At 40.0% G+C, this 22,070-nt stretch overlaps 3 protein-coding genes across 3 annotated transcripts; 1 reads left to right on the forward strand and 2 right to left on the reverse strand.

Annotated features, from left to right (window-relative positions):
• Positions 1 to 1,694: 1,694 nt before the first annotated feature.
• Positions 1,695 to 5,214, forward strand: LOC133440594 (protein FAM83A-like). Its single transcript, XM_061717912.1, has 6 exons — positions 1,695 to 2,099; positions 2,215 to 2,358; positions 2,468 to 2,565; positions 2,688 to 2,855; positions 4,028 to 4,152; positions 4,284 to 5,214. The coding sequence occupies exons 1-6, from the start codon at positions 1,799 to 1,801 to the stop codon at positions 5,212 to 5,214; spliced, it is 1,767 nt and encodes a 588-aa protein (XP_061573896.1). The 5' UTR covers positions 1,695 to 1,798.
• Positions 5,215 to 9,823: 4,609 nt separating this feature from the next.
• zgc:101716 (uncharacterized protein LOC492784 homolog) lies at positions 9,824 to 19,674 on the reverse strand. Its single transcript, XM_061718232.1, has 8 exons — positions 19,439 to 19,674; positions 16,791 to 16,892; positions 13,498 to 13,641; positions 12,522 to 12,572; positions 12,276 to 12,420; positions 11,595 to 11,700; positions 10,909 to 11,041; positions 9,824 to 10,790 (listed from the first exon to the last, which is right to left on the reverse strand). The coding sequence occupies exons 1-8, from the start codon at positions 19,541 to 19,543 to the stop codon at positions 10,632 to 10,634; spliced, it is 945 nt and encodes a 314-aa protein (XP_061574216.1). The 5' UTR covers positions 19,544 to 19,674; the 3' UTR covers positions 9,824 to 10,631.
• Positions 19,675 to 20,130: 456 nt separating this feature from the next.
• LOC133440896 (fucolectin-3-like) lies at positions 20,131 to 22,070 on the reverse strand. Its single transcript, XM_061718233.1, has 3 exons — positions 21,627 to 22,070; positions 21,022 to 21,170; positions 20,131 to 20,753 (listed from the first exon to the last, which is right to left on the reverse strand). Exons 1-3 carry the CDS (start codon positions 21,956 to 21,958, stop codon positions 20,407 to 20,409), a joined length of 828 nt encoding a protein of 275 aa, XP_061574217.1. The 5' UTR covers positions 21,959 to 22,070; the 3' UTR covers positions 20,131 to 20,406.

A 22,070-nucleotide genomic window follows, 5' to 3' on the forward strand; every position in this document is an offset into this window, starting at 1 on the left:
TTTCCACTTCACCTCGACTGTGATAAACAAAGACAGGCAACAATTCCACATCTAATCATGCTTTCCAGCACTAGAGTGTAATGTAGATGGCTTAGTGGTCAAAACTCACAACGAAATGAGATCCAGAGTTTTTTCTTTTGAGTTAAGAAACCAAAGACTTAGCAGTCAGCGAGGAATTTGACTAATCTGACCATTATGGTGGAGCGGCCTGACAGAAGTCACTCTTCAGCATGCTGGGAATCATGAAACAGCAGCTGGAACCGTGTGTGTCTGTGTGTGTGTGTGTGTGTGTGTGTAGGAAGCCATGCACAGAAAATCAGTTTACTCGTCCCACAGGGATCTTAATGCTCTGATGTTTCTCTGGGCCATAGATACTGGTCAGGGCCGAGGAAGGACGAACCCTTAGAGCAAAAGCCTCGTCCAGAGTCGTTGGCATCTCAGGAATTAGGTTTTCCACTTGAATAACACAGTCATGTGCAGACAACATCGACTGTCCTCATCCAGCGTAGCTGAGTTTCCAAGTTATTGCCAGGAATAAAGTGGGAAGGGGGAACGCTGCCACCGCAAATTACATTCTTAATAAATCCAATGAGAATCCAGTCTCTGTTTTTATTATTACATTGCAAGTGAACAGATCCAATCTGCAGTCTCTTTGCTGACATTCCCTAAACCACATAGTTTCAAACGGAAGTCTACAAGCATAGAGCGTAAACAAACCATGATGGAGGGCAGTTAACTGGCTTTGCTGCTGCCACAAGTGGTTTTGTGGATCCGCGGTGCACATTTTCTGCAAGTTACAAGAAAACACCAGAGATGGAGGCCACCTCTGTCAGTGGTGCTTTGACCAAAAATGAAGTGATGGGGCTGTTTGAACTGGCCGGTTCCTGGCAATAAAAGCTCCATGTGGTTGTTTAGGGCCACAGCTTCTAAGGATATAGAGCAGTGTTTCTCAATCCTGGTCCTCGAGTACCACTGTCCTGCATGTTTTACATGCTACCCTGCTTCAGCACACCGTGATAAAAGTATGTGTGTCATCAACAGAACTGTGCAGACCTTGGTGACAAGCTAATGAGGACCTTTAATTAGAATCAGGTGTGTTGGTGCAGGGAAACATCTAAAACATGCAGAACAGTGGTACTCGAGGACCAGGATTGAGAAACACTGATATAGAGGAAAGACAGTTTAACTGAGGGTTAAAAGCGACTTGTGTCTCTGCTCCACCGGTCTGTCTGGTGTGTCTGCGTTTGGTCCACTGAGCATCCAGGTGTAGTTTGATAGAAGCTGAGCTGACACCCATCATCAATCCTGTCAGTCATGTATTTCTATGCATCCATTGGTCTTTTATCTGTGCTAACCTGCTGTCTCAGGCCTGGTGAAAGAGTGCACAACATGACATAACATTCAAACTATTTTGGCGCATCACCAAGGCCAACAACTAGTCAAAAAGAGGCTGTCGTAACCACAGTTCAATTGCCTACAAATGTTTAGGCTAATTATATTTAAATACTGTGTTGTACTGCATTTTCCCTCGACACGCACAGCAAAATACAAAACTATTACTGCCTGTCCTGACCTGTCACATCTTATCATGTGTGAGGAAACCACCTTGTTCTCAGCAGGGCGGTTCTACCTATCTGTCCTCACTTGTCTTTATGAGTCGTTGATTTCTCTCAGAGTGAACATGCAGACCCGTAACATCCCTCTCTAGATTCTCACGTGATGCCTTTCAAGACTCAAGCTTCTGGTGTATTCATTTCTCTAACGAGAACGTGAGGCTTTGGTGTTACTCCCCTCGACCATGGATGCGACTAAAAGCGTCTCCCCACTGTGGTACAGGAGGACCAAACCCCTGGGGAAGGTGAGGCAACGGGTTCAAGAGCTCCGAATCCCTTCTTTCTCGTGTCACGACTTCACGGCCATCAGGCCCCGGCTGGACCTGAGCCACAATGAGAGCGCTCGCCTTGCGGCCGACCGCCTGCTCAGCCACGGGCTGCAGGGATACCAGGAGGTGCTGAACGCTGAAGGAGAAGTGGATTTTCTCTCCGAGTTGGACAAGAATTACATCCTGGAAAAGGGGAGAGACAGCAATGCAGGTTATGGTATGTGCACACACTGTTTCTAAACAAAATAACCATCAGACTGGATTCTGATTGGTGGTTGTCTTGGACTTTTTGTTTGTCATACACTTGATTCAAAGAAATGTGCTTTATTTAGGTGACACAAGCACTGCATATGAAGAGGAAGAAGAGTTTGAAAGTTTATCTACTGGCTGCCATTCTTGCTCACGGCGCTCTTCGCTGTCAGTGTCCGCAGACAGTGACACAATTGTGGAAGAGGGGAACCAGAGCGGCCTAAAAGGTATTTAAAGAGTGGGGAAGTTTTATGGATGCAAAGACATCAGTGAGGCCAGTTTAATGATTTCACATTTGCAGACATCTCCAATAATGTTTTTCTTCTTCTGGATAAGACCTGGATGATCCTGGGGTTGAGGTGTTTTTCCAGCCTGACCGCAGCGCAGCAGGCATGAAAGACCTGGTCAGACAGTTCATCAGCAAGGCAAAACTGGTATGGTGGGTGTGTTTGTGTGTGTAGGAAAACATGACATCTGTTATATCTGTCCCTGTGAGCGTCACTGCTGCTGAAATGTCAGATACACAGGGATTAAGACTGTGAGTGTGTATGTTTAGGCTCTGGCCATAGTGATGGACACCTTCAGCGACACGGAGCTGCTGTGTGATCTTCTGGAGGCGAGCAAGACGAGAAACGTGTCAGTTCATCTCCTGCTGGATCAGCTCAACCTCAGCGTGTTTCTCAACATGTGGCAGGACCTCAAGCTCAACAGCAATAACTTCCCTGTGAGTATCTTTGTCACAACCACGCGATCCTGGCGAAACCAGATGTCCTTTGACATCCAGGGGATTTTTTTCTCCATGCAGCCAAGTTACGGGCTGAAAGAAAATATGATGAATTTGAATGGAAAACTCAATGCTCCTCCTCCTTTAATCATGTAATCAATTTGTATGTATGTATATATATATATATATATATATATATATATATATATATATATATATATATATATATATATATACACATATATTTACACACATACATATGTGTATATATACATACATATATATACATATATATATATATATATATATATATATATATATATATATATATATATATATATATATATATATATATATATATATACATATATATGTATATATACACATATGTATGTGTGTAAATATATGTGTATATATACATACATAGCCTACATTTGTATTTCCTTTTAGACATTTTCAGGAAGTGGGATAATTTGATTTGAGAACCCAACTGACTTCAAATGCCATATCACTTCTGACCACATGAGGGCAGTATATAATAATAATAATAATAATAATAATAATAATAATAATAATAATAATAATAATAATAATAAGAAGAAGAAGAAGAAGAAGAAGAAGAAGAAGAAGAAGAAGAAGAAGAAGAAGAAGAAGAAGAAGAAGAAGAAGAAGAAGAAGAAGAAGAAGAAGAAGAAGAAGAAGAAGAAGAAGAAGAAGAAGAAGAAGAAGATTTTTGCACTTATATAGCGCCTTTCAAGGAACCCAAGGTCGCTTATATCAAGAGAAAGTTCACGGGTCATCCCCTGGTGTAGACGGGACCATGGGACGGGACACATGACCTATTCTTCATATTTTTATCTTTTGGGCTTAACAAATATACATTCACAGTAGTTAACTATGGCACTTTTATTTAAAAAAAAGTTAAACCTAAGCAGCTGTTTTATAAAGTTATGAAACTAGTATGTTAAGGCAAACCAGAATTCACCTGCTTTCATATTTACATGAGAAAAAAACAAAACAAAACAAAACAAATTATTGACCAAATTTTCTCTAAGTGAATCTTGGGACCTTAGTTTAATTAGCACTATTGAATGCATCTGTCCATTTACTCTTTCTTGTGTGCTAATTTGACAAACTAGGCAATCCAACAATTGTCCTGTTTGTGTGTGTAGAAGTTGTCAGTACGCAGTGTCCACGGAGAGACGTACTGTGCTAAGACGGGCAGGAAGCTGACAGGTCAGATCTCTGAGAGCTTCATCATCACTGACTGGACTGAGGTGCTGACGGGTTCATACAGGTGCACACACGCGCACACACACACACACACACACACACACACACACACACACACACACACACACACACTCATAAAGCCCTCTCACTAGTGTGTGTCTGTTTCTGACTAATGTGTGTGCTTCTCCGTCGCAGCTTCACTTGGCTGTCCTGGCAGGTCCACCGGAGTCTTGCTGTTCTCATAAAGGGCAGCTCAGTCACATCTTTCCTTCAGGAGTTTCACAGACTCTACTCCAGCTCAGAGCCGGTCGCCGGCTTCGTCAGCTTCATCACCGTGCCACACACTCTTGCTCATTCCTCCAAATCACAGACGGCTCACAACATCAACACTTCTGACAGTATGCGGATTTCAAATAAGACCAAACCAGCAAGTGTGTGGGCTGTGGAGGACTGGGAAAACACCCAGACAAAAGCTTCAGGGTCACTTTTATGTTGTCAGCAGAGCCAAGAAGTGAGGTGTGGAGAGGGCGGTGACCAGGCCGTGAGAGCCGGTTTACACACACAACTGCACCAGTCAGGAGAAGGTTATAAGATGCAGAATGTTTGTGTGGACAAGTATCAGCACACAGCGGGAGCTCTCTCTACTCAGCTCGGTGGAAGGTCAAATGTGGAGCCACCAGGGAGGAATCAGGCCCACGTGGACAGTCGCTCCATCCTTCTCAATCAGACCCTCTTCTCAGGCGTTCAGTCTCAGCTCGCCGGCGTTGTGATTAATCCCCCAGCTGAGAGGAATCTGACTGCTCAAGCTTCGGGAACTCATCTAAGGCCTCAGCTGCAACAGGGCTCCACATTGTATCTGACAAGTGGCAAGCAACACCTGCAAACGTACAATTTCCAGCAGATGAGTCCCCCTCCCAGACTCCACTGGCCCCCCAGGGTTTATCCGTCTGCAGGGCCCAGACCGGTGCTGCGACACAACTCTTTCAGCAGCACCTACGTGGCCGGACAGCGGGCCTGGAGACCACTCCACACCAACATGGACGCATCGCTGGGAAGAAGCAACAGTATGACTGACAGGTGGACGGCAGACTTCAGAGGAATGGGCCTTTACCCAAACACCAGATAGACGTGACAGGTACACAAACGCTGCCGGACACAGACAAACTAAGTACCAGCTCAACATAACCAACATTTTATTTTCTAAAATGTTTCTAAACAGAAAGGCTCTGAAATCTTATGATGAAACAATATTTGAAAATGTGTTTTAGTCAGATATGTAAGGTGATTTTGCTGCACAGGTGTTATCAGTTAATGATTAATTCAACTCCTGATCAAGTAATTGTGAATGAAGTAACAAAGAGTATTATATATTACTTATATAAAAAAAAGACCCATACATTAACTGAGATTTGCATACGATGAGGCAGCAAAGTTACCCCTGTGTCAGAAAAAAATGAGTGTGATGGGGTTTCTATTAGTGATGGCTAAAACGAAAGCTGGCTTTTTATAGAGATCGGAGTCAAATTGGAGTAAAAAGAAAGAAGATATTTGTTAACACATTTTTTAACAAGGTAATGAGGCATAAAAATCTTACTCCTATATTTTTTATAACAAAAATTTTCATTTTATTTTAAATTAACATATTCTCCTCCATCCCTGCGAACTGCACTAATCACCCTGGTCCCAAAACCTGGCAAACCATCCACAGAAAGAGGATCTTACCGTCCTCTATCCCTAATGTGTTGTGACACCAAAATTCTCTGTAAGGCTCTCGCGAGGAGGCTTGAGAAGTATGTTCCTTCCCTGATCCCTAATGACCAGAATGGTTTTGTTCTAGGACGCCAAGCATTCCATAACATACGTAGAGTATTAAATATATTATATGAAAAGCATGATGCTAAAGATAACGCTATCCTGTCGTTGGATGCCGAAAAGGCCTTCGACAGGATTGAATGAAAATACTTGATGGAAGTTCTGAGCAGATTTGGACTGGGAGACGTCTATCTTAAATGGTTGAAGCTCCTATATGCAAACCCAACAGCTGAAATATTGAAAAACAATCAGATTTCCCAATCATTTAGATTACACAGAGGCACACGACAAGGCTGCCCCCTGTCCCCTCTATTATTTTTGTTTGCTATTGAGCCGCTTGCCCTGGCCATACGGCAACATCCGGGAATCCTAGGAGTGAAAATACAAGGAACAGAGCATAGAATTTCACTCTTTGCTGATGATATTATTATTTATTTGTCCAACCTGGCATCATCTGTACCAACACTAGCTACGTTAATAGAATCTTTTGGGAAATTCTCAGGATACAAGGTCAATAATTCCAAATCTAGTATTTTAGTTTTGAATAAGGATGAGAGGCAAAACCCACAGACCATCTCACCTTTCTCAGCCTCTAAGGGTTTTACATATTTGGGGGTCAATGTTGTTCCAGAAATTGAAAAGATTGTTGCCTTAAATTATGATCCTTTAGTGCAGTCCATTACTGAATCTCTGAATAGATGGATGTCCATGCCCATCTCCATGTTAGGCCGCATAATTATGTCCTTAAAATGTCAGTTCTGCCTAAATTCCTTTGCTTATTCCAATCTATTCCTTTGCCACTTCCACAATCCTTCTTTTGTAAGCTAAGAAATCTGTTCTCGAATTTTATATGGAGCAAAAGACGTCCGAGAATACGACTCTCCCTGCTGTATCTCCCCTATGATGGTGGTGGGCTTCAGGTCCCTAATTTACAATGGTACTACTGGGCGGCACAATTACGTACAGCAATGTTTTATTTCTCAGCGTCCGATCCTCCAGCATGGCTAACTATTGAATGTACTACAACATCAGGTCTACATCTCCAGTCGTATTTGTTATTACGACATTATTACTTGCGTATAAAGCCCAAAACGGCTTAGCTCCGCATTATTTGCAAGACCTGATAGTGCCTTATGTTCCTGTCAGAGCTCTCCGTTCTCAGAGTGCAGGTTTACTTGTAGTTCCTAGAGTATCTAAATGTAGATTTGGAGGGCGGGCGTTCTGCTATCAGGCGCCACTACTATGGAACCAACTTCCAATCTGGGTTAAGGGGGCTGACACCACCTCCACCTTTAAAACTAAACTTAAAACATTTCTGTTTAGTAAAGCCTATAGTTAGTGTTTAGTAAACCTCTAGCTGGTGTTGGTAAATCTCTAGGTAGTGTAAACTTTAGTGTGTCAGAGTCGCTCCTGTGGTTTCTTGTGCTGGCCCCCCCCTTCTCCTCCCTTTTCTCTCTTTTGTCCATGTTGCAGCATCCTTTGCCGGACACCGGAACCTGCAGGTGGTCGTGGGTGGCTTGTAGCTTGCATTACGGAGCACAAGTCTTTCCCCGACCCTGCACCCCAACCTGGGACTTGCTGATTGGGCCGGAGCTTCGGGAGCTGCGTGCTGGCCTGCGGTCCCCACCCCTGGTCATCCCGTTGCTGCCCCCCCCTTCTCCTCCCTTTTCTCTCTTTTGTCCTGCAGGTGGCCATGGGTGGCTTGTAGCTTGCATTACGGAGCACAAGTCTTTTCCTGACCCTGCACCCCAACCTGGGACTTGCTGATTGGGCCGGAGCTTCGGGAGCTGTGTGCTGGCCTGCGGTCCCCACCCCCGGTCATCCCGTTGCTGCTTCCACCTGCCTGCTGTGCTGTTGCCGTCCCTGACCCACCAGTCTGGCCCTCGGCAGGAGGGTCCCCCCTGATGAGCCTGGTCCTGCTCAAGGTTTCTTCCCTCCTAAAGGGGAGTTTTTCCTTGCCACTGTTTGGCTTAAGGTTTTTCTCCCACTAGGGGAGTTTTTACCTGCCATTGTTTATGTAATAACTGCTCGGGGGTCATGTTCTGGGTATGGGTCTCTGTAAAGCGTCTAGAGACAACTCTGTTGTATTAGACGCTATATAAATAAAATTGAATTGAATTGAATTGAATTTGTACTGCACTCATGCTAAAAAACTCAAGAAGCAGACAAAAAATCCTTTTGTAAAAAACACCCTCTTTGTTTGGCATGAGGTGCATGCCTACACTGGGGATACAACCAAACTCTCTCAGTTTGCCCCAATATGGGGTAACGATAACTTCATACCTGGCAGAGCTGATGGAGGATTTAAAAAATGGGCTAACAGAGGCCTGGGTAAAATAATTGATCTGTACTTAGATGGGAATCTGATGGCCTTTGATCAGTTGGTCTGTAAACATGGCATACCTAGAAACCACTTATTTAAGTACTTACAGGTTAAAAGCTTTATAAAATCACAGGCCCATACCCTGGATAGACCCCCCATGTCAGATATAGAGGAATGCATTGTAAGAAATAAAGACGGTAAGGGTCAGCTATCAGTATTGTACAGTATGCTACAATCCAAATCGAAGGATAACTCCCACTGTAGACTCAATGGATGGAGAGACGACTTGGGAATTGATATAACAGAAAATGAGTGGGAAAAAGCGTGTCTAAAGGCACAAATAAAGACTATAAATTCGGCACTAAAACTGATACAATACAAGTGACTATTCAGAACCTATGTGACACCTGTAAAATGACATCACTACAATCCCAATATTCCTGATAGCTGTATAAAATGTAATGGTTGTGCTGGCACTCTGCTGCACTGCATGTGGGAATGCCACATGATTCAGTCTTTTTGGATGGAAGTTACTAACATTATTTCACGTATGACTAACACGGTGGTTCCATTTGAGGCAAGGCTCTGTATTTTGGGTATTTATCCTGATCACTATGCACCAGGCCGCAAAATAGCTCCCTTGATTGACCTGTCCTTACTTCAGGCTAGGAGAGCGATTGCATTAAGGTGGAAAAGTATGGATGGCCCGACATAGGGAATGTGGGAATGTGGTTACAGCGTCATGCTTGGCACTGGAGAAATTAACGTATGTTGTCAAAGGGAAACTAAACAAGTTTACAGAGATATGGGACACTTTTATGCAGTTCCTGGAAAGTGATCGGACTGTAATTGATGATTAAAACCTGAGATGCTGGTGGAAGCTGGCATGCCTTTTATAAAAAAGCAGGACCGCTTATATGTATATTTTTTGTTTTGTTTTGGTGGGATGGGAGGGGGGTTATTATATGATTTGATATTATGTCATTGTATGTTTGTATTTGATTTAATTCACCCTTGAGTGTTGGTTGTTGAGGGTGGGGGGAGGAGGGATGTTTGGGATGTCACTGCTCTTGACATTTTGTTAATAATGGACTAGAGTGTTACACTGATGATGGCCCTGAAAGGGCTGCAAGGAAAGACTTTTTGAAGCTCCACAGAAATATTTGGAAAACTGCTTGTGACTGTATGTTCTGTCAAAAAATGAAAATCAATAAACATATTGTTAAAAAAAAATTAACATATTCTGTTTTAGACTTTCTTCCAGTTTAAAACTAGTGCTCTAACGAGGGGGCGTGACAACAAGTGACATAAAGGGAAACAGTTCACCTGCTGCTATCACGCAATTTTCTTAGGAACACAAATCATTTTTAGACACTTCATAAACATATTTACATTAAAACAAGATCAGCCACTGAATGCAAATAGTATTTTAAGCTATTTAGCTCAGCATATAGCACGAATATATAACTTTATAAATCTGGGATAAATAAAGCAATAAATAACACAGAATTGCAATGAGTGCTTAACTGTCAATCACACTTAAAGCATCAACGTTTCGCACATCCACAAAGTAAACACACGGTACCGAGGAGACAGGAAAAACATTGCAAGTTCTTTATTTTCCTCCTTTTATAATAAATACTTGTTTTAAGATGTCAACATACGGTCTTTTTGGTGTTATGCGGGACATTTTTGGTCCACTAGCAACAGCCATCCCTGAGAAATATTACTGCCTTTTTGTCCCAGCGGATACAAATGTAACTGATTAGTTTTTGTTGATCAATACAAACAGAGATCAAAACTAAATAATAAAGCCCCTTCAAACATCATATTGTCCTTAACAGACACATAGATTGATGTCCATTGATTTTATTTTTATTATTATTGAGCAGTGTTCATCTTCTCTCAACACAGCAGGAGAAGCAGTGGAGCCAAAAACACATTTCATTTAATATACTTAATACATGGATCCACCATTTATAACATTCATTCTACAGTCTAGATTTTTAACATTTTTAGTTTGCAAGATGTACAAAAAAAGTCAGTTGAGCGTAAGTAAAGAAACACAAGCATGTGCATAAAAAACATTTACATTAAGGCATAAATCAGGTTAGATAAATCACAAATCCAAACGTCGGTAAGCAGCTGCTATGTTTTTACATTATAAACAAGGATGACATTAGAAATACTATCAAATTGCAAGTTTTACCTCTGAATATGTTTTTCTAAATATTAAGGTTTTCAGCAATACAGGCAATATTGCACTGAAATATCTTCAGCGTGTTCTTGAGTCGTCTCCTGTCTGCTGACTTCTCTGCAGAGTGTCAGCAGTGGAGCGTCAGCGGCGGAGCTTCAGCGGCGGAGCTTCAGCGGCGGAGCTTCAGCGGCGGAGCTTCAGCGGCGGAGCTTCAGGGCTTCGCCGGCGCCCGATCAGTCTCTAATGCGCCCGTCAGTAAGACTTTGTCCCACCAGCGCTCTATGAAGCTCTGTAAACACACGCTGGCAAGACTCTCGCCATCCTGGTAGTCTTCCCTCATCTTGTCCGGGACCAGATCCTCTGACATCACCTGAAAGTGGACAAATCCACAAATGATGCTTTTGACCACAAGCAGTCTGGAATTCAAGCTTCATCACTTCACACATGTAAAACGAGACAAAAACACACACAAAACAGGTTCACCTCACCTCAGTGAGAGCCTGCAGAGTTGTTTCTTTGGGATTTAGCCGCTTTAACGCCTCCGTGGTGATCTGAAGAACCTTTTCACTGCGCTGCAGCACGAACGACGACTGCTGCTGCTGAAGGATCCTCAGCAGGAGTCTGTGAGATGTGAAACGTCATTTACACAAACTGTTAGAGCAAATCTATTATTCTCTAGTCTCCAGTTGAACATTGTAACAAGTTTAATCGAATAATCCAGAAATTTGTATATTATGTGGGGTCTGTGGGAAACGCAAAGAATAAAAATTATTGAATGTGTTATCCCTCTTATTAAATAATACCTGCTGTATTTCTTTTTTTATTTTGGGAAAAGTGTTTAATGTTCTGCATGTACACATGTTGACAAATGTGTGGGAATCTTTGTTGCACACCATGATGGCAAACAGCCCAATGATGACTTTTAACCATTTAAAGACACAGACTTTTGATGATAATTACAGGACACATCTTACTTAGTTTGATGATATCATTATATAAATATTTAGAACCACATTTAAAAGCAATGCACGGTTTTCATTGGTAAATTATTATTAATTACTTTTGTCTGTTTCGGGACATTTCCATGACCACTGTGGGTTCTGTGAGACCCAGATAGACAAACAAATGTGTCCATACATGAGTGGGAATACTGCTGTTATATCACAAATTGCACCTTGTCCTGATGAAACACATGGAAGCTTTGAGCCAGATCTGGTCCTGACTGAGCTCTGCAGAATCCTCCTGTTGCTTCACACTCCCTCCATCCCCACACTCTGCTGCTGATTCCAGTAGAAAAACAAAAACCCATGAGAGTATATCACTTATATTTAGTCTTTTAAGCAATGAAAGGAAAAAAAATAAGCACAGTATACATGGTAAAAAAAAACATTAGAGAAGCGATGTACATGTTGATTTAGGAGGCTTTCACCCTAAAGTTAATTTGCTCTGGTCTGAATCATCTCATGAGTCTGTAAACTCACAGCAGCATATTTATCTCTTGATTCCATTTCCTCTCAGGCTGAGAAAAGGCCAGGTGTGCCTACATGCATCACTTCAAACCAGAGCAACTGTCTGTGTGGGTTTTATTGATCAGATGCAGGAACAAAAGCATCAGTACAGGATGAAGATCCTGCCTTGTGGAATCTTGTTGTTTCTGCTGATATGCACAGATTGATTAAAAAGAAGAGAGCAACCCACTTTTTGGGGGAGTCCCCACTTTTTGGGGGAGTCTTGGTGTGTTTGTCGTCTGATTACTGTGCTCACAGGATGAAACAAGCCAGGTCGAGATTTGTTTTAAAAAAGGACAAATCCCTGCAGACGTGAACATGCTTTCAGGCAGGATCATGACCTGTACCTGTGGTCGTGTTCCCGTCCAGCAGCTGCACACACGTCTGTCCCAAGCTGAACCAGTGCCAGGGGTTGAAGGGCACCAGGCTGCACAGCTGCTGCAGACATGATATCTTTGATCCCACCACCCCAAAATGCTGGTAGATGCTGACCTGGGAGAGAGGTTGGATCGGAGGACGCGTTACACTCACAATGATTTAGATTCTGGATAAAATGGGTTGTTGACATGTTGAGTTTTCTGGCAGTTACTGACCTTCAGCAGCAGTAGGCTGATCAGGTGGCACGTGTTGGAGGCTTCTTTGCTCTGGACGGACATCATGTAGATATTATTAATGAGGTTTGGCCTTTTTTTAACGTTCAATCTTTTCAGTGATTAACGGATTTTACTTGGTAATTGTCCGTCAAAACTAAAACAACTTAAAGGGGACCTATTATGACATCTAATACCTATTTTAAACAGGCCTTGAATGTCTTAAAAACAAGCTTTTGATTGTTTTTGCTAAATCAATTAGAAATTCAGCCTCTGAGCCATGTCTTTATCTTCCCATTCTCTAACCTCATTATCTATGCAGGATTATGAGTGGGCGGGGCTATGATAATGAGGCTCTGTGCTGATTGGCTGCCTGAATGACGCGATACACCGCTACGAAAAAATGGCGGAAGCTCCGGCCGGCGGAGTTAGTTGTGGGCGTGGTTTCACGCATCGCTCCGTAACGACAGGAGCAGAATCTGAACGGCTCGTAGAAGCCACATCACACTGGATGGCTCATCCAGGCGGCTGTACAGACGCTGCAGAATTTGGTTGCTTTCCTCCTTCTCTGAGTTGGCAGGCTGAGGGGAGACCACTTTATATATATGTTAAAGCAAGAAAAAACTTGTTTTTCATAATAGGTCCCCTTTAATGTTACTACAAAACATCCAACTAAATGGTAAATATTCATGCTTTTGTAAACGTGATAAGATCTCTTTTTTAATCTTGTTATTTATGACAGATTCTCTGTTATTTACCGGTATGTGAAAATGGAGCTATTAATGCCTCTTAAGTCATATATTTTGCTATCACCCTCTGTATTGCCCAATGACTGTTTTTCATCACCATGAAAGAAAAGAAGTGATTTGAAATGTACTGTTATTTTCTATTTTTCTTTGTTTAGTACAAAATGATGACGACAGCAGTCAGTTGAGGATTTTATGGTTCCACACAGATACCCTTATTGAAACCCATGTACCAGTAAATGAGTCAGGTCCAGGGCTTTGTCCCTCTGTCCCAGGTTGATGCAGCATCGGGCCATTCCCTCCAGCACATCTCGCCTGATAGTCAGGTTGTTGTCGGGGGTCCACTGCAGACAGTTGCCGTACGCCTCCAAAGCTCTCTGAAGCACAGGAAAGGGGCATGAAGCAAGTTTTAACATTACATATGCTGTAGTGGGCGACTAAAAGTAGACCGAATGACAGAAAGAAGTGAGGACAGTCCGATAGAAATACAACCTGGTGTTTTATTGTCCCACATCAATTACATATTCTATCGGTTCGGTCTGGTTTGATTTCATGTTGGTTTTCAGCTTGTTGTTTCTAAATGCGTTTTCATATAATTCCTTGTGGCTGTTTTAAACGCACATCTGTACGCGAGTCAGCTGGAGGGCTGCTCATCCCAGCGGGAATCCCTGGAGTCTCTTGTTGGTGAGAGAAGATCTGCCTTCTGTTTTTACTTTTATGGAATTTTCCTCGAGTTAAAGACGAGTTAAAGACTTAACAAAAGTTATTTAAGTCAACTAACTAAAGTTTATGCACAACGTTGACAGTAAAATTGTGAAACTGTAGACAATTCTCAAAATATTAATTAATAAATGGTATAGTTTGTGAATTAATATCACATAAAATCAACATTATTCAAAAAATAAAAAATTAAATCACAAATGTTCAAGCGATAGTTTGTGTAATCTGGCTACCTTTACATCATTAAATGTCTTGTTTTAATGGTATTGTAATAATTAGGTCATCTATAAATAAAAACGGTGCTTACTCACATGATGGAGGACGTCTTGATTTATTTTTATTAGTAGTAGTAGTACTGTCATGGTTATTCATTGTGATTCATGCCCATATTTGACTTAACAGGTTTTCAAAAAACTGCTGAAAGCCACTTAAAACCATGTGGGAGTTTATTGATCTGCTGTCTTGACTAAAGAGTCTCTGATGATAATGTTATAATGAGCAGGGACGACCTGGCAGGTCCTGTAGCACCACTTTTTTTCATCCTACGGCAGGTGCTGACACTTGAATCTTCTTTTAATATGCTGCCCCCATGTTGTCAGAAGCCGTATTATTACATAGAGTGGCTTTAAAATGGCAATTTTATGGACTTCCATGTTTTATGACTTATCTACAACGTTATCACCTTCGTGCACCCTCAGAACAGCGGCAGGATTCTACAGGACTCCTCTCACGCTCTGTTCCTTGAATTTGATTGGCTCCCCTCGGGGTGCAGAGTACGGACCCCAATCTGCAGGACACACTGGAGGAAAATTACCTTTGTCCCGAGGGCCATTCAGCTCCTCAATTCATAGATTCCGATTTACACCTGCCCCCCTTAACTGAACCTCCTACGTTCACTCTACCTAAGTCCACTCAGGATACACACACTCACACTGACTTGAAACCGTTACCTCACACAGCTCTTATTGGCTTTTCACATTTATATTCCTGTGTCCGACCCACTGTTTTAATCACACCCTGGATCTCGTTCTCACCTACGGTGTTGAACCCGATAAACTGTTGGTGTCCCCTGTAAACTCCCTTTTATCCAACCACTATTTAATAACGTTTGAATTTAATATTGTTGATGTTCAAGTGCAAAATAGGAGTTATTATTTTAGCAGATGTTTGTCTGATTAAGCTATTGCTAAATTTAGGGAGGCCATTGCTCATGTTATCACAGTGGAAAATAGTGAAGCAGTTGAGGCCAGTGACCTGGGTTCTACCTCTGTAGATGTTGATTTCCTTGCTTTATGATAAGCTGATGATGACGATTAATTTGAATCAGGTGTGAGGAAGCAGGGAAACATCTAAAACATGCTGGATAGGGGGCCTGGAGGACCAGGTTTGGCCACTCCTGCTCTAGACTGTTTCAATCCTAGACCTCCCTGAGCTGACCTCAGTCTTCAATAGAGCTAAATCAACCACGTGTATGTTAGACCCCATCCCGACTATTCAAAAATGTTATCTCTTATTGGCCCGAGTATAGTCATCCCTGTATTGCACGAGTGAGCCATTGTGTCCGTGTCTGTCCTCTCTCTGTCCTTCATTCTCTCTGTCTGTTTTCTCTTTTCCTGCTCTGTCCAGCTGGTCTCCAGCAGGAGGGTTCCCCCTTATGATCCTGGTCCTGGTCCAGACTCCAGGTTTCTTCCCTCCCAAAGGGAAGTTTTTTCTTGCCACTGTTTGGCTTCAAGTTTTTCTCCCAGTAGGGGAGTTTTTGTCTGCCATTGTTTATGTTATGTTTATGTAATAATTGCTCGGGGGTCATGTTCTGGGTCTCTGGAAAGCGTCTAGAGACAACTTCTGTTGTAATAGACGCGATACAAATAAAATTGCATTGAAAAACAGTGGATTTGAATGAACTGCCTGTGTGTGCCTTTTTAACTGCCCCACCGGGACAAATAAAGTTTTATTGAATTATCATTTTACGAGTGACCAGAGCCTCAAAAAATGAAATACGAGATAAATAACTACATAAGTTATAGTAGAGCCTGTTCTAAAAAAAAAAAAAAAAAGAAAAGATTTGCAGGGTCACGCACACCAAAATTTAAGGGAACTTTGCAAGATTTCTGGCTCTGTCTTGAGAAAGATAGAAGTGGAATTTCTTAATAAAATTCATGGTCAAGAAGTCCTGATTGAAATTTAACCAAGCAGAGGAAACTTGAGGACATTTAACTAAGCTAATCTTTGTCTGCTGTTTTGTGGAAATGTCTCTCGTTATAATTAGCAGTCTTTGCCAGTTTGAAATAATTATGACTTTTTGGAGGCATGTTGGCTGCAGAGGTACCAAAATTAAGATGAAATAAGATGGAGGAAAATTTGCATAAAAGGACCACTTTAAACTATTTTCTCTTTCCATCTGAACCTAACAGTATTTTCTATATTAAACACTAGGGGTCGATATTTATATATAAATCCAAATTTTAGACAGAGGACATGCTTTTAGAACAAGGTTTAAGTGCTGTCTGGAAAAAATGCTCTGAAACACCTTTGGCAAGTTTGATACATATTGATTTACAATGACAGAGATGCATGTAACTGTATCAGATTTTGAATTGAAACTTATAGGAAATACTTGTTGTTGTCCTAACAGAAGGAGCTTTCAAAGACCTGAAGTGGTAAATCATTGTGTTAAAGTCCCCTGGACAAGCTGATACCAGATTTATGAAAATTCATGAAACCGGACCAACAGTTTCGGCAACCTTGCAGGTTGTTTTGCAACTTAGTGAGTTAGAGATGACAGACCAAACTTCATTTTTTCAGTTACCTGATAGTTGCCTTGTCTCACAGCCAAGTCTCCTCTAAACTTGTACACTTTTTGTTTCTCCAAAAAATCATCAGTATTGAGAGCGGCACTCTGACAAAACCACTGCAGAGAGAAACAAGGAGAGTAGGAAAAACATTTAAAAAACAGAAACAGCATGATTTTACTTCTCAGTCAAACGGATAATGGATGACTATGTTCACTGTGACGTACAAAACTTTACAATACTTCTATGCAAAAAGAAAAATATTGACAGGAAGCGATTTAAAGGCTTGCTCTGAATCCGGAGGATTTTGACACATAATTGAACATTACAGCACACTACATTCACGGTTGGTTGAATGAAGCCCTGCAGACCCTGAGAAGTGCGAGTGATGCTCTGAGGCAAAATCAGAACTGCCTCCAGCATTTAGACACGGGGTTCACACAAACTGTTAAATGCTTAGCTTAGTATAGTATCATGATGACTGACAAGGAAGTGACCACATATAAGCACTGGCCGAAGTCCCTGATTATACATAAAGGATTGCTTTATATGAAAAGAATTTCAAACAGTGATCAATGCTATTCTCCAAGGTCCTTTTGTAAGGCAAGAGGCAGAGAGAGTTGACTTTACCCTCTTTATTAATGGTATAAACATTATGAGTCACAACTGTAATAATAAGCATATAAGGAATAATTTCTTCACGCTTAGAGGAAATTTTGCATGGTCTTCCTTTTTCTCTGACATTAACTGGAAAACAACATGGATCCATACAAATAAATGTGCTATCTCTAATAGAAACAGGAAGAAAGAAGAAATAGAAAGAAGTTCAATATAAAATTATAAATAACATACATAAAATTATACCTAACATACATAAAGTTATACATAACATTTACCCCACTAACAGATTTGTCTCAAAATGTGTCAATATTGAAGTTAATTGTGTATTTTGTAATGCCGTGGAAACGATTAGGGACCTTTTCTTTGAATCTAAATGTTCCCAGATCTTTTGGAGAAAGAAATTCCACATATATAAAACCTAGTTTTCCAAAGGTCGACCTTTCTTCCCTATTTTTGAAATCGATTTCAAGAACTACTTTGAATGTATTTATTTTTATTTTTATTTTATTAGTTTGCACACAATAAAATTAACACTTGCAATCAAAATAGTAAAACAAATGTGACAGGAGAGGTCAAAAAGCCAACAGGCTTATGCAACGGATCTCCCCTCAATTTAGGAAGTAAAACAGTAATTACAAAAAATGAAAAAACAAAAACAAGACGAAGACTATAAACAAAAACAAAGAAGGTTTGACTACATAGTTACAGATCATCAACACACAAAAAAAAACCAAACAAACAAAAAAAAACTTGATATTTTTTAAATGTGAATTAAATGAGATGATAAATTTCTTTTAAAAATCTCTAGAGAAGCAGAGCTTTTGATAATGTGAGATTTGGAGTTCCATATCTGTACACCGCGATATCTGAGGGAAAACTGGCCGTGTTTAGTTTTATAAAAAGGAAAATGAAAATGATTAACCTGTCTAGTATTATATGAATGTATTTGAGAATTATAAGTGAAAAAATTACTAAATGATAGTGGTAAAGAAAAAGGCAAAAACATATGTTTGTATAAAAACACACATATCTGATGAATATTTATGTCATATACTGAAAGAAGTTTGAGTTTTCTGAACAAAGGAGTAGAGGGTTCCGTAGAGTTCGAAAAAGTTGCCAGTCTTACAAATCGTTTTTGCATTAAATAAAGTTGAAGAAGACTGGAAGGGTATGTATTTGCCCAAACAATATTACCATAAATCAAATAAGGATAAATCATAGAATAATACAGAGTTAATAAGCAAGAAATATTAACGAGATTTGCTGATGATGCCCAATGACTTCACAGTTTTATTATGAATGAAATGTATATGTTTTTTCCAATTCAATTTTTCATCAACCAAAATACCTAAAAATCAAATTAAAATAATTCAGAATAAAAAAATGTATACACACTACTAACATAATTGAAAAAATGTAATATGTATTGCCTTTGTCTTCCTCATTTGTATTTAATTTAATTTACTTTACTATCAGATTTATATTACTTATGCAATGTCCTACAGACTTCATCCAATGTATGTCTTGTACTGTATTTGTTTATTTTCTCGATTACATACTTTTTGTATTGTAATGTAATTTAATGTGTTTGAAACATTTAAATAAAATTTTGAAAAAAATAAAAATAAAGGATTGCTTTATATAACTTTACCTGATGTGGTGTAAAAATATGTAATAACAAAAGTGTGCAGTTGTCATAGATGTGAAATCTCGCTAAAGCGACAAATATGTTTTTTGTGTTTTTTTTTTTTTTTTGAAGAAGCCTGCAAATGTGTTTAATTTGGGGATCAATGGAGATTGGCTCACTTCAGTCCAAGAACTGAACCTTTTCTTATTTCTACATTGGCTTCAGAGAAGTGGTGAGAGACTGGTGTTGATCTGCTCCCCCATGTGACCACAACTGTTATTCCTGCATAACGGGGCTTTAAATATTTAACATCCAAATATCTCAGGGCCAACAATAGGTTTTTAATTGCAACTTCAAATTGCTGCTTCCTTTTATTTTAACTTCAAAACAGCCAGGGCCATGTAACAAAACACTCACCTGCGGCTCACACGTTTTCGCCTTGAACGGCGACAGAGACTCGACCACTCGGTCTCGGGCTTCAATAAACACCGAGTCATCAAACGTACTGCCCAATATCTCCATCCGGAACCAAATGTTTCCAATAGTGTTCGGTTTGGGGAGATGAGCGTGTCCTGACACCAAAGCTCGGGTTCGCCGGACTGTTTTCTCTTCTGTTTTCGGTTAATAAAAAAAATCCATGTGTTTTCGGTCCCTCATTGTTAACTGCGTACCGGAACAGAGGCCGGTGAGAAGGTTCCGGACAGGAGGTTCCGCCCAACGTTGGAGCAGCTGAGCAGCAGTATTGAAGTTCCGTCAATCCTTTATTTATTCCCTAAAAATGTTCCTATTCGCTTTATCAAAATAACAACAAATAAAAAAGCCTTTTTCAAAAGCTGTTTATTCTGTATTTAGGCTTTCATGACGTTCATGTTAAAAAGTTATGTCAATGTTTACATGATACACGCGTTGAGAGAATAATTAATTCATTAAAAAGTATTCAAGCGATAAAGAAAATAAAGGAAAAAAAACTGCTAATGCAACAGTTTCATATTAGAATAACATAAAATATATGTGGATATGATAAAGTAATTACAACCCAATTGATTTCTCATAATTTCAAACATTTAAGTATCAAACATTTCACATTTATTATCAACTTGTTGGTACAATAAAGCATCTGATATCATAAAAAGTATAAAGAAATTTAATTAAACTTCATTTGTGATTTTACAACACAGATTACAAAAATATATAAGAAAAGCTGTCACAAGGATGGTGCGCAATTAAATCCAAAAAACCCAGGCAAATTATTCTGATAAAATTAGGTGAGTTGCAAAAGCTACATTGGTGTTCAAACTTTTATCTATCATACATATTACAAGACAAAATTACCTTTACGCAATAAAGCTTCTGCTGTCTCCTTTCTGACTAAACAAATAAAAGAATTACAATGCACAGATGAAATTATATTCGTCATAATCAGACTTCTTATGCCAGTAATAGTCCTCTCTTGTGTGCATGGCACCACTCATGTCACAGTCTTCAGTCATACTGCTCTGCAAAAAATGATGAAACTGTACAACATTCCCATCAACCCAGAACCAGAACTGCAGGGTGCAGGTGTAGTGAATGCCCAGCCACACAAAGGGAGTGTCCGCTCGCTCCGCCTCCAGCTCAGCAAAGGCCTGACTTCTATTATCGAGGATGGAAGCCAGGTTGCTGTGATGATATCTGCAGTAGTACAAAGCCTCCTCCCAGGTCTTTTTCTGCTTGATCAGTTGAAAGGGGGATTCTTGAAGAGAGGGAGGGAAAAAACACATGATACACAATGAATAACAAATAGTTGCAACATTTCAGAATACAGTATAAATAAGAACATTTCTACATGAAAACCATGTAAGACTAATATTGAGGTCCAACATGGCTTGTATGGTGCTGCTCTGCAAAACCACATGCAGTTATGTTGACTTTGTTTTTATGCCTTTTTGTCCATATTTAAGTGTGTTTGGAATTAATTGGTTATTTTGCTTCAATTTGTCCATGAAGACAAAAAAACAAACCTATTATTGTGCCAGTGATGTTCACTTCACACAGAACTGCAGGCTTGTTATCTGAAAAGCGCACAGTGACGTAGCGCCCAGACACTGGTGGTTTGAATTTATACTGATTATGTTTATCTTCCACTCTGAACTTAGTGATATTTTTCACCCTGGAAAAGAGAAAACAATGATTAGCACTTCAAAGATCGCACACTTTTAACATAATTCTGCTATTATCTGTGCAATGCCGATTAAAGTTATACTTCATACGAGGCTGAACCTCTACACACAAGCTCACACAAAACATTTATTTATTATTTTGGTACTAGACATTTTTCATGTAAAACACCTCCAAAACATAAAACAATTAAGAAAAAATATATAAAACTATAACAGCAACAACCACAACAACAACAAAAAAAATTCAGTAGCTTTAGGATTGTGCTGTTAATTTATGTGTCAAACACTCAGAAGGCTCAAAAACATAAGCATACGTTTTAAGCACATCCAGTATTCTCATACATACTGGGGTAATTAACTTTAGACATCTAATATAAATTTAAATCCATCTAAGGGCCACCACAGATGGATACATGAAACAGTACAAGACAACACAAGCTTTTTACAGGGTGTTGGCGAGGCCGTTGTTCTGTCGAAGATCCCCAATGAAGATCTGAGCTCCCGTTATATCACTGTGAGTCGCATTTTTGTTGTAAATGGAGATGCAGGAAATCTTGTAAACACCCTTCAGGTCAATTGTCCACCAGGAGTTTCTTTCTTCTTCTGAGTTAGAGCATGTTGAGAAATTGCCATCAACTGCTCTGTCAGAAACATAAACAAGTCCTTGGTTCGAATAATTTGAAGACTGAAATGTTTTTTTTTGGGTCAGATTCACATTATTTGTGCGGCAGACATTCTGTGCTGTAACTGGAAAGAGAAAAATTACAGACTTGATCATGTCATTGAAGAACTTTTTATGATATTTGTATTTTTTATGTGACAAAAAAAATTTGATAAAATTGATGAATGCAAAGAATTGCAGTTTGTCCTACCTGTAGTCTGCTGAGTTA

This window comes from Cololabis saira, chromosome 3 (genome assembly GCF_033807715.1).
Source record: "Cololabis saira isolate AMF1-May2022 chromosome 3, fColSai1.1, whole genome shotgun sequence".
Taxonomy (NCBI): Eukaryota; Metazoa; Chordata; class Actinopteri; order Beloniformes; family Belonidae; genus Cololabis; species Cololabis saira.

What these genes read in the sequence shown, in the direction of transcription:
- LOC133440594 (XM_061717912.1), top strand. Translation starts at nt 1,799, where the DNA reads ATGGATGCGACTAAAAGCGTCTCCCCACTGTGGTACAGGAGGACCAAA. An exon ending in AGACAGCAATGCAGGTTATG is followed by an intron (nt 2,100 to 2,214) that starts GTATGTGCACAC and finishes TGCTTTATTTAG; the next exon opens with GTGACACAAGCACTGCATAT. An exon ending in TCAACAGCAATAACTTCCCT is followed by an intron (nt 2,856 to 4,027) that starts GTGAGTATCTTT and finishes TTGTGTGTGTAG; the next exon opens with AAGTTGTCAGTACGCAGTGT.
- LOC133440896 (XM_061718233.1), bottom strand. Translation starts at nt 21,958, where the DNA reads ATGATCAAGTCTGTAATTTTTCTCTTTCCAGTTACAGCACAGAATGTC. An exon ending in AACGGCCTCGCCAACACCCT is followed by an intron (nt 21,171 to 21,626) that starts GTAAAAAGCTTG and finishes TCTCTTTTCCAG; the next exon opens with GGTGAAAAATATCACTAAGT. An exon ending in CATCACTGGCACAATAATAG is followed by an intron (nt 20,754 to 21,021) that starts GTTTGTTTTTTT and finishes CCTCTCTTCAAG; the next exon opens with AATCCCCCTTTCAACTGATC.
- zgc:101716 (XM_061718232.1), bottom strand. Translation starts at nt 19,543, where the DNA reads ATGGAGATATTGGGCAGTACGTTTGATGACTCGGTGTTTATTGAAGCC. An exon ending in CGAAAACGTGTGAGCCGCAG is followed by an intron (nt 16,893 to 19,438) that starts GTGAGTGTTTTG and finishes TTCTCTCTGCAG; the next exon opens with TGGTTTTGTCAGAGTGCCGC. An exon ending in TGGACCTGACTCATTTACTG is followed by an intron (nt 12,573 to 13,497) that starts GTACATGGGTTT and finishes ATGTCCGTCCAG; the next exon opens with AGCAAAGAAGCCTCCAACAC.